The sequence below is a fragment of the Sprattus sprattus genome, assembly GCF_963457725.1.
Source record: "Sprattus sprattus genome assembly, chromosome: 1".
NCBI lineage: Eukaryota > Metazoa > Chordata > Actinopteri > Clupeiformes > Clupeidae > Sprattus > Sprattus sprattus.
Window position 1 is genome coordinate 60,150,832 of NC_137920.1, and position 12,500 is coordinate 60,163,331.

The following is a 12,500-nucleotide window of genomic DNA, read 5'->3' on the forward strand; positions in this document are numbered from 1 at the left end:
AGGTCCTGTGATGCTGCTCTTACATAAATGTCATCTGTACAGTAGCCAGGGTCCGTGGAGCTCCCAGCGCCTAGGCTGCATGCCTAGTAAACTGTGTGTGTGTGTGCAGGTCTTGCACTCTCTCTCTCTCTCTCTCTCTCTCTCTCTCTCTCTCTCTCTCTCTCTCTCTATCTATCTGTCTCTCTCTCTCTCTTTCACTCACTCTCTCTCTCTCTCTTTCACACTCTCATTCAACCTCTGTGTGTGTGGGTATGTTTGTGCACTCATCACTTTTTCACTGTGTGTGTGTGTGTGTGTGTATTGTATGTTTGTGAATGTGCTCAGTCAGGTCTGCCTACCACTGTCCTCGGCCAGCCAAGACGCCGACACAAGCAGTCATGGGAATTCTTCCAACTGCTTTGTTACTAGAAACAAGCAGCCTGTGCTTAACCTGGCCACCATACTCTCCTATTGGCTTTGCACGCTACTCATAGACCTCTCCTCTGAGTCGCGTGGTTTTTGAAAATAATGTTTTTTCACCATTTATTTCTTCAGTCTTGTGTTGGCTAGTTAAATATGTCTGGTCCACTGGCCTGGACATCTTATAATGGGAGTGTGTAGGCATTATAAATGTCTGGTCCGTCCTGTTTGGAGCATTTTAGGCATTCCTGCCTAGAGGGCTTGCTAAGAGGCCTTTTTGTTGCCGCCAGAAGATTTGTTCATGGGTGTGTGTGTGTGTGTGTGTGCGTGTTTCACACACACACGCACTGGGCAGAAACGAAGGCTACACTGATGTGCCCCATAATCTAATATGTTTTAATAGCGAGGCGTCGCAATCACCCTTCAGACGCAAAAGAAAGGATTCCTTATCGGCCAATTTAGCTTGAAAACAAAGGGGGTGTTTTTTTGGGCGTTTCATCCGAAGAGCACACTGTATTTTAATAATGTATGTTATTGTTCAGTCTCTAACGTTTCAGACCTCCAAGCCTCAGCATCAAATTCCATCCAATTATTTGTAATTTTAGCAGTGATTATTGAAAAAAAAAATGTTGAGTGGTTGGTAGTCATCCAGTTCTGTGCAACGAAGGGAAGGGCTTGGTGTTCTTATAAAATGAATAAGTGAAGCACACGTTAACGTGTCGATGCAGTGGCCATGTTTTTTCTTTTTTTTTTTTCTTTTTTGTGCATGAACGCTAATTTAAGCAAAGACCTCTGAGTCATGCAGAACTCATGCAATGGAAAAATGAGGACGAGGGGGGGTTGGGAGGGGGAGTGTGTGTGTGTGTGTGTGTGTGTGTGTGTGTGTGTGTGTGTGTGTGTGTGTGTGTGTGGGGAGGTGGGAGTGAGTGAATAAATGTATGTTGCCTCCTGCATGCTTCTCCTTTAAGCACAGCCTGTCCTCTCCTCACTATCAAGGGTAGCACAAGGTGATACCCTGATGTGCGTGCCTGTGTGTGTGTGTATGTGTGTGTGTGTGTGTGATTGTGTGTGATTGTGTCTGCCAGAGAACAAAACTGCCCTCAGGGTTTTTGATAAATCAGCAGGATAACTATTTTCATACATTTTGGTCTCTTTTCTCCCCTGTCCTGTGCATCTCTGCGCTAGTCCCGCCACATGTGTCTACATTTGAGAGCAGCCTGCTTCCTCCTCCTCCTCCTCACTTTTAAGAAAATGCAGCAAACTCAAAAATGATGATGTTTGATGTGATGCGAAAGAGACAGCTAAATAAAACCCAAAACGAAAAGTGTAGGACTTTTTGGGGATTTCAAAACACTTACAGTTTTCTTTCACTGTCTCTCCCTCCTTCCCTCCCTCTCTCTTTTGCTATCTCTCTCTCTCTCTCTCTCTCTCTCTCTCTCTGTCTCTGTCCTCCTGCAGGATCTACGGAAGCAGATAGCTCCACTGCTCAAGGGATTTCAAGCGGAGGTGAGTTGTCCTGTTGGTTTTGTGCCCTCACAACACAGAGCGCTGCCACCAGTGCCACTGATATCAGCAGCACCAGGGCCAGGGAGGATGGAGCCCTATTGTGTGGATGCAGGAAGGGGGGGGCATGGTGTGTGTGTGTGTGTGTGGGGGGGGGGGGGGGTTAGGAACTGCCAAATCACCTCGACTCGTTACACTTGAAGACCCCCCGCACCCCCTTGCCGATATGTTGCTGCTTCCCGGCCATTCCCTGCCTGCTTGCCTGGCTGGCTGGTTGCTAGGGGAACACGTTATCAGTGTCCCCTTATATGGTCTGTAGCCTCCAGCCATGTCAAAATGGCTGCTCCGAAGAAGAAAGAACACAGCACAGCATACACACACACAAAAACAGACTGAAGAGATCCTGCACCAAGGGTCTGCAACCCCCCCCCCCCCCCCCAACCACACACACACACAGATACGCACAGCATTGCATCACGGTCACAGAGCACACTACCGCTCGCTGGCGAGATGCACATCAAACCCACTGCAGTCATTTTGTGCCAAATGTTTTTGTCTCACACAGTCAACTGTATTAGCACAACAGTGCATCACACTCCTCATAGGATCTGTGTACAGACCAACTGGTCCCAATATATTGTCTTTCTGAAAATTAATTTGCAAGAGTTGCTATAAAAAAAACACCATGGCTACCCATAGGAGATTAAAGCATTCAGGAATTTCATGTGGTTTGACAACTGAAGTCGTAGAACTTTGGAGTGACACTTTTTGTTTCAAGGCCAGTAGGCCTATACAATGAATATTGATGAGGTTGGTGTCAACACACCTCTTATAGTCCCCACTGTCAGAGGTAATGGCCTATCAGTCTGGAGTGTCATCGTGGCCCTCTCTGCCCCCTACACTAGCATTTTGCAGAGTCTGTAAATGGTAAGAAAGGAAGAGAGAATAAAGGCCTCTTTACAGTTTATTGAAAATACTGTAGTCCAAATCTGAGCATATAATGGATCAAATTATAGTAAGATACAATCACATTGCGTTCCTTAAATAATACAATACAGAATTAATATAATCTGAACATTAAAAGTGGTCAGTCCATAGAATATGATTTATTACAATGACAATATACAGAGAAAAGTTTTTTAAATGAAGTTAGCTCACGTTATCAAAATGTGTTGCTTCGGTCTTTTAGTCTGCAACATGTAAGCTAGCAATGCCACCACACAACAAAAGTGGTAGGTCCAAAGAATATGATTTATTATAATTACAATATACAGAGAAAGAGTAGCATCTCATACAGTGTGGATATGATGCTGCGACAGAGCGGAACTAAAGGCAGACTAGGAATGTGCAGGCTGTGCATCACTTTAGAGAGAGTGAGACAAATATTTGTCTAACTTTATAGGTAGACTATTTAGGTTGCAAGGCTCATAAGCCTTCGAACCATGTAGCCTATTTATGAACTAATACATCATACCAGAGTACATGTAGAAAATGAGCTGTGCTGACATAGAGTGCTACATACAGCTGACGTTAACAAGTTTTTTTCTATATCATAGACCCACTGTTAGTCCTCTAATATTTATGGCACTGACAGAAGTGTTAATAAAGCCTAAAATGATTTAAAAGTCTATTCTGAATGCCTTGGTAAGATAATAGGCAAAGTACGTGTTTTGTTTTTTTAAGCGGATCAACTGTGATGGCAACTAGGGGAGAGAGAGAGAGAGAGATAAAAAGAGTTTGCATGTATAAAATTACTTGCTGTGTCTGATACAGCTGGCAGCAATATGATATGCTATGGACAGAGTTTTCTTTTTTTTTAACTGCCGGAGAAGATAGGCTACCGTAGTTGCCAAAGCTAAAACTGTTCGGCAGCCTATATGAAGTTAACCATGCTAAAATAATCTCTAAAGTCTTCTCTAAACATGTGGTAACTGTCACTGTAAAAAATATTTCAAAGCTGACGTGGTGTGAGAATTAATGAGATTGACCAAGATAGACCAAAACAGGTGTATTTTTTTGGCTTGAGATGCATTGAGGTCAATCGATTTTAGTTTTCATGCTAGCATGATACAGGACCTAAGAAGCGTGAGAGTTGGCAACCCTGGTACCAATCACATGAGTTGCAGAGTTGAGACCCAGGCTCAAATATCCAAGCTTTGAATTACAGCCACAACACCACAACATTTGTGAGTAAACAAATCCGAATCCTCAATTGGATCGAAGGAAAAAGCCAATGTTCTTCCCCACTAGCCTCATACTTTCATCTGACGAGAGGTTACAACCAGGGCAATAATTGGACTTATCAGGATATAGGTAGCAGAGAAAAGTGAGTGCAACATCTTGTATCACTGTGTTTAATAAAAACCACCCAAACTCATGTGCTTTAGTTTATGGAGTCACATTTTTTTTTTTAATGCACCAATAATGACAGCTGATTTACCATACTGATATCATCATGAATAGCTCTCTTTGCTAATAGGTGGGTTATCAAGAGCTGTTTTTTTTTCACTAGAATGTCAAAACTGAAATGTGCATGTTCATGTTATTCTCCTCACAAAGCTCTAAAAATATATTTAGCTTCTACCTTTATATATTTGAAAAGTAGACCATTCAAGGTTTCTGAGGGTGTTATTTTTATGAACATAGCACAAGCGGTTTTGGCAGAATTTCTATTTTATTCTGCCGCTGGATTTGCTGACCCCTGAGTGTAAAAAAAAATCAATGTTAAATTATGAGTGGTTTAAGGGGGTTTGGCATATTTGAACTGATCTTGCAGTCCCGCTTGGCAAGAGAAATTGAATGCAAGCGGAAGTGGGCGAAGTGAAGTAACAGAACACAGCAGAAGGGAATAGATTATTTGTGGAGAACTGAGTGTTTTTTTTTTTCATTTGCTCACATTTTATCGGCTTGTGTTATGTAGCTGTTGGGTGGTAGATTTTTCTCTCGCCGCTCTGGGTCGAGAGCCATAGTATGTCTGGAGGTGGTGTGTGCATCACTGTGTGTGTGTGTTAATGAATGTGAGTGTGTGGAGGGCAGGGAAGCAGGCCAAGTAATGCTAATGGAGCTTTAACCCCAGACATCCAGTGCCGTTGTGGGCCTCGGAGCGGGCTGGGTGCTTTGCCGATGCGCTCTGACAGCACGAGGGTTCGGGCCAGGGGATCCCCCGAGCCGCCGCCACCACCGTCACCACTGCCACTGTCATCACCACGGTACCCGCCTGCCCAGCGTCGCCGCAAGAACACAAGGCGGCGTGGCTTTCATGCCCCCTCAGACACATTGTGGGCGAGCGCCTTGTACCCTCCAGGAGCCAGGCATTAATGTGACTTACATGGGGAGTGACACCGACATAGCCGGAGAGGCTGGCACCCTGCATGCTAATAGTTTAATATGGCGATTGGGATCAGGCTGGGCACAGAAGGGCGTTGTCCGCACAACGCGTTTGTGATTCCAGCAGTGGTAATGTGTCTGAGCAATATTTTTTTTACTATTTCATATCAGTTTCGTTGCACGTTTGGATGTGTGGGGACTTTGTATTCAAACACAAATCGCTACACACACAAATACATATAAAACACGCAAAAACATAGACATGTATACAACAACTAAAAAGACACAAAGCCATATAAAGTGTACAAAATCTCAGATGCCATCAAGTTTATTGTAACAATCAAGCAAACCTTCTGGCTTCTCTCTAGATGGTGACGCGCAATGCCAATGAGTGCAGCACAGGCACTTAAAAATGTGTCACACCATCTTTGGCACGATTGCATGAAAGCTATGAGCTATTTTTATTTTTTGTTCATTTTGCACACATCAGTAAATGTGTTCACAAGAGCGGCAAAAACCTCATTCTCCTCCGAAACACTTTATTTAGAGAGCATTTGGGTGCCTCATTTCTCTTAAAGCACTTCACTCGCCACTGCTAAGATACACATCAAGCCTACTGCACTCATTTTGTGCCAAATATTTAGTGTCGGTACATAGTCAGCTAAATTAGCACATACTTAACTCTTGACCTAAAGTAGCTGTTGCGAAACACACACACACACACACACACACAAGGTAGCAGCACAAATTACCACTGATAGAATGAGATATTGTAACAGTAGGCAGATAATGGTCAGCCTGTTGTAATCAACACTAAACAAATGTCTCTTTCTGATACACTTCTGATTAGTTGTACTGTTTTGCATTCTCTGTTGAAAGAATCCAATCTTGTGTTATCACCTCTTACATACATAACATACCGTTCATATGTTAAACTGAGTAAAAGTCATTTTTTTGTGGGATCTAATCTCAGATTGGAGATAATTGCCTTATTCGTGCGAAGCCTATCACCATTACTTTTCTGTATTTTGAGGCCTTCTGGTTGGTGTGACGGTGTGTCTGGGACTGTGTCTGCCCACTACAGCACGTCAGGTTTTTATTTGGACCCGTGCGACGCTGAACGTCCTGTTCTGGTTTCTCCCCGTCCCAAGTGCTTTCCATTATGGCTGAATAAATACCAGAATATCTCTGCGTGGCGTGACCCAGTAATTGGTCCGTTATTGGCATTGGCGGAGCCTAACGCGCTCTAAGACTCTCTTTGTCACACACCCTTTCTTTCTTTCCCTCCTTTTTTCTTTTTAACTTTATGTTTCTGTCTTTCTTTACATATATATATATATATATATATATATATATATATATATATATAAACAAACTAGGCAGGAAATCCCTCAATAAGAGACCAAGTGCAGATGGAATTTAATAAAAAAGTAGGAAGGGGGGAATGTGAGGCCAGTCCTGTTTTTAGTTTGGGTTTCTGGAACTCTCCGGGGCCCTCCTCCTTCCCCCTGCTGCTCCTGCCTTCACTCCTGTCCCCATGTCCCCACCAGCACATCCGCGACTGCCATCTCCTGTGCTCGCCTCTCTGAAGGCCGCCTGCTCGCTAACAGCTGCCACCGCGCGCTCACCGCTAACAGCTCAGGGCTCACAGAGGCTGCCGTTGGGGCTCTGGCGGTGTATAATTTAGCGCTAAGCAGCTAGCAGTGCCTTTGTAATTTTGATGAAGGAAGGGCCCGCGCTGCATCCCCAGCCCAGAGAGACCAGCCAGCGCCAGGGTCCAGAGGGGCCAGCCAAGGGTTCGGGCTGGCCTGTGTGTGTGTGTGTGTGTGTGCGTGTGTCTGTCTGCCTCTGCTGAAGTTCTCCCTCTCCCTGTGGTCGGTTGACTGTGTGTTCTTGTGGTCGTGGGCCTGGTCGTTAACATAGCCAAATGGCCCAGTTTTAACTCTTCTCCTCCCTCCCCAACCCGCTTTTTTGTAAAAATACACGCGGAGAGCCACCGGCGGAGCAGACGGCCCCACACCTCAGCTCACCCATGAAGAACCTTCTCTCTCGGAGCCGGGGACCGGAGCGCCGCGTCCTTCACGGAACCCAACTGCTCCAAATAGGAATCTAATTTTACCTATTCGTCTATAAATGCCCGCAGTGGGAGGGAGGTGTGGGGGGGGGGGGGGGGGGGGGGGGGGGTTGGGGCTCTTTGTGCAAGCTTTTGGAAGGCACAGACTTTTCGATTCGAGTCAAGTGAGTGTGAGAGAAATGAGAGACATTGGGAAAATCTCGATCCGAACATTTTCAGGTGGAGATAATGTGGGCTAACACGTTGAGGTAGGCTCTTATTGTGGAGTGCTGGCGGTGTTTTGTCTCTTGCGTTTTGAGTAGAAGTAGCAGTCATTCTGTTTTCTTCCTTTGGCGCTTCCCACGTCCAAGTCACTGGTGTAACTAAAATGGCAGCCCCGGGGTCAGGAGAAAAGCTGAATGTAGTTCTTGTATGTGTGTGTGTGTGTGTGTGTGTGTGTGTGTGTGTGTGTGTGTGTGTGTGTGTGTGTGTGTGTGTGTGTGTGTGTGCGCGTGTGTGTTTTGTTCGTTAAAGGAGAGAGCGCTTCTTCTTTTCCTGTCAGGAAATGAGAGCACAATGGGGAGCATACGTGCGCACGCACACACATAAGCACACACACACACACGCACTCATACACGCACACACACACAAACAGCCTCAGCATGGGAGTGGGGGTGTAGTTCACTGGCATCCTCCCTTAGGACATGAGGGTTTCAGACAAAATCCTCCCCTCTTCCCCACACACACACACACACACACACACACACACACACACACACACACACACACACACACACACAGTCACACACACACATATACACACAGAGCTCTAGGTGGTGAAATGACTGTAAGATGGCAATCTGTTTGGTCTGTATAAATCATCCCAGCCCTGGTGGCACATCCCACAGCAGGACGTGACATGTCTGATCAGCTCACCACCACCATCAGCCCCCCCCCCCCCCCCCCCCCCCACACACACACACACACACACACACATGCACACCCACACACACGGCCGAGTTCTCTACTAGCTTTTAATTGCAGCTCAATATGCCGCCAACCCTGCCACACAGTGCAGCAGTCCACGGACTAGACGCTAATTCAGCCGGGAAGCACATTTTGATCTCAGCACCCATCATCCCCCACCCCACCCCACCCTGGCCCCCCGCCCTCTCCCAAATCCCCCCCTCCCCCGGTGTGCTGTGCCATCGGTGGACAGGGAGGAGGATGTTGATGATGATGACGGTGGCCAAGGCCCAGTTGGTGTGTGTGTGTGTGTGTTTCTGCTGGAGAGTGTGTTTGCGTGGGAAGAGCAGGAGTGAGGGGCTGACAGGTTGTGTACCAGGCGAGGCGATCATGTGGTCTCTCTGCATGCCGTGCTGAATGTTGCTAAGAAGAAGAGTGTGGGGCTGTGGGTAGTGGGGAGGGGTGGCCATCAATATATAGGATTTATACGGTATATGCACGCATATATGTTAGTGTGTGTGTCAGAACTGTTGTGTGTGTGTGTGAGAGAGAGAGAGGGATAGTGTGGGATAGACTGAGGCTGTGTGTGTGTGTTTGTGTGTGTGTGTGTGTGTGTGTGTGTGTGTGTGTGTGTGTGTGTTATGTGATCAGCAGCAGTGCCAGATGCCCCGACTGTCAGATTGCACACGGGCAGGAGGAACACAGAGGAGCCGATAATCTGAGTTGAGCCCTGTCTCCAGAGTCACGCACTCTCAGTGCACACTCACTCACACACACACACATACACACACACACACACACACACACACACACACACACACACACACACACACACACACACACACACACGCATTTGCCTTGAGCCTTCAGGAACACACTTTCACACACCCCCACAAACACCCCGTACACACACACACACACACACACACACACACACACACACACACACACACACACACACACACACACACACACACATACACACTACACATATACACACAGGCCAGGCTCAAAGAGTGACACACATTTCCTTTAGGGAGCGTAGGTGTATGTGTTTAGGCTGAGAGTTTGTGTGTGTGCTGCAGCATCATTGGCTTTAGGCTTCTTTTTTGATGTGTGTGTGTGTGTGTGCTTTATTCGTTTATGGAGGGAGCGTGGGTGTGTGAGGTGGCAGCAGCAGTGGCTTTGGGCAGCTGATGAGTGTGTGTGTGTGTGTGTGTGTGTATATATGTGTGTGTGTGTGTGAGGCCGCGGCGGCGGCTTTGGGCTGCCGTGTGTGTGTGTGTGTGTGTGTGTGTGTGTGTGTGTGTGTGTGTGTCTGTGTGTGTGTGTGTGTGTGCGCGAGATCTGCAGTTTCATGCTCCAGCTGCTAGTAGGGGAACTTGGCTCGCCGCGGCTCCGTCCAGATGTTTTCCGGCAGGAACATCTGAAAATGTTTAATTCCTCTCCCAGTGGAGTGAAGGCTGTTACATGTCGACTATTTCCAGTGGCAACTGCCCTCTCCCATCCATCAAGCCCTCGCCGTCTCAGGCTCGTGCTCCCGCTCGCACAGAGTGGAGGCGAGCGGAGCAGAGGCCCCACTCTACGCTGCGTCGTTTTATTTGATTCTGCTTTTATTCATTTACTCTCTCTCTCTCTCTCTCTCTCTCTCTTGTGTTTTTGGCCGTCACAGTGCAATGCACAGCCACTGCAGGCAGGCGGCCAAGCAGCGCAGTTGTTTTTCATTTGTTGATTATTGGGGTTTATTGTGCTGTAATCACCACTGTTCTTTTGTTTTTTTGGAGGGGGGGGGGGGCAGGAGGAGGCTAGGGAGCGTAGGGGGGTAGTTAATCATTAGCCTGCCATTGAGGGATTGAGCTGAGAGCACCCCCTATGGGCTGGGCCTGACAGTGAAGACAGGAGAGGAGGACGACAAGGGTGGAGGGATGGATGAATAGAGGGAAAAAGGGAAAAGAGAGAAAGATGTTTTGGAGAAGAAGTTTTGGGCGGTAGACAGGCACATGGATTATTTGAGAGGGATGCTCTGGTGTTGAACCGGGGTGGTAAAAACCGCTGAGCTTTTACACCCCCCCCCCCCCCCTCTCGTCATCCGGTCCACAGCACCCCTGCAGCCCACTGGTGATGGCCCACTTCCGTCGGCTCTGGCCCAGTTTGGGGCTTGGTGCCACAGCTGCTGGTGCTTACAAAGTGCTGAGCGGGCAGAATTTTATTTTATCTGTATGCAAAGCTATCCCTCATAAAGTGCGGGCACAGACATGTGGGCACACACACACACACACACACACACACACACACACACACACACACCTAACTCCTACACAACAACTGTCTGCAGTGCCTGGTGTTTCAGTGCAGTGCCTCAGCTCCACAGTCTCTCTGATTGGGGGGCGTGCTCTGTGTCAAGGACCTAGGGCTACCTGTGAAGGTCACTAAGAGATTGGGGTTATTGGTGGGCTATGGTTGGCTGCATGGTCCAAAATACACTCACTGTGAGTCTGTATGAAACTAATATCAGTCCCTAATATCATTTCCTCACTTTCGCTTCCATCAGCCGCATGAGACATTCAATACGTCTGCCTGTATGTCTGTGTGTAGGCATTTATTTTTAGGAAACTATCCACTTCAGTATGGAAGTCCTTTGATGTAACCCAGTAGTAGTATGTGTGGCCTGTGGAAGTGCTGTGAGATGAAAGAGCAGGGGCAGAGGGGAACCTTTCCCAGCTGAGACTGAGGTACCTGCAGTACAGGAACCAGGGGACCCACATGCAGAGACCTGATCAGAGCCGAGGCGGCAACACATTGCGCTGATGCATTAACTATTCATCCCGTTTAGCACGCTATGCTAGGAAGAGCCACGGTGCCGCTCTGAAGTCTCCCACCCGCAGCTGTAGGGACCAGGGTCACGGGGAGGGCGCATCGGATAGGCCACCCATGGGGGAGTGGTGACTAGCACTGTACACTGTCAGCTGGACGCACGGCCATGTGTGTATTCTCAACAATACTGGGGTTCATTTTGAAGTGGTACTGGTGGTACTATCTCTGAGTCTTTTGCCTGAAATGCCAGGATGAGGACGCCAATCCAGGATGCCAAACAGCATTTTTTTCTACAGTAGAACTCTGCAGCTGGTGGGGTGATTTAGAAAATGGCAGAGGAAGCACTTTGAAATATACGATGCTGTTCAGGAGGTTAGAAGAGACGAGTGCTTGAGGAGATGTTTTATTAGATTTTATGACCAGAAAGTTTCACAGTTTTGTCAAGGAAGAATTAACAGAATTAAAGTAGTATATAGCATATTGTTAATAATACTGTAATAAATAAAACAGCTGTTGTTGGCATTGTCAGGTGTCATGTTCGGTTTTTGTACGGCATTCTAACTTGGTAATTTTACATAAAAATAAAGTTATATCATGTCAGTTCAATTTTAAAGGGATGGGTGGGAAAGTGGATGATTGCACATAATGGACCAAAGCAAATCACATTTATTTCAGTCAGTGGGTCAATAATGACAATCAATATCTGAGAACTGCTGAGATGTAATCTTGTGACAGTCATTTTTAACAAACAGTAGCTATGTAGGTTATATGTTTGTCTTTATTTGCCGTAGTCCTCCTTAATTGCTATTCAAGTTCTGTGTGTATTTAAGAAGATAGTGTTTTTTTTTGTTGTTGTTGTCTCTCACAACCACCGTGATGTTTTTGATCTCTCAGCTGTCACACGCACACACGCACGCACACACACACACACACACACACACACACACACACACACACACACACACACACACACACACACACATGCGCGCACACACACAGAGTGTGTTTCTTCCGCTGGCCTTGTTCTCCATCTGTGGCCTAGCCATGTGTGCTCTCAAGCCCACTGGTGACACAAGAACAGGGTGCTTTAAGGACACACACACACTTTTAAACCTGCCTATGGGCTCATTTCGCTCTTATTCAGTCCCGTTTAGAACTGTGTGTGTGTGTGTGTCTGACGGAGATGTTTGGCAGAGGAGTGTTGGTGTGTCTTAGCGATGTACTCTTCGTGATGTGTTCATCTGGGAAAAATTGAAATCCATCTCCGTTTATCCTGCTCATGAAATATTATATCCCCAAATGCGATTAAACCCAAAAGTATGAACTGTTCTTAGAACTAAATATATGGTGACTTTTCTTATATTATCCATTTCTGTCTTTCTTTCTTTCTGTATCACTTATTCTGTAGCCCTCCCTCTTGTCATCCCCGTCCTTTCTC

General features: G+C 46.7%; 1 protein-coding gene across 5 annotated transcripts in view; it reads left to right on the forward strand.

The window, feature by feature from the left end:
* cux1a (cut-like homeobox 1a) overlaps positions 1–12,500 on the forward strand; it is a 101,759-nt gene that overhangs the window by 51,012 nt on the left and 38,247 nt on the right. For all 5 annotated transcript variants that reach the window (XM_080852493.1, XM_080852489.1, XM_080852490.1 and 2 more), the window contains exon 3: positions 1,858–1,905. In XM_080852493.1, the coding sequence (XP_080708619.1) occupies positions 1,858–1,905 (48 nt within the window). The remainder of the gene's footprint in view (positions 1–1,857; positions 1,906–12,500) is intronic.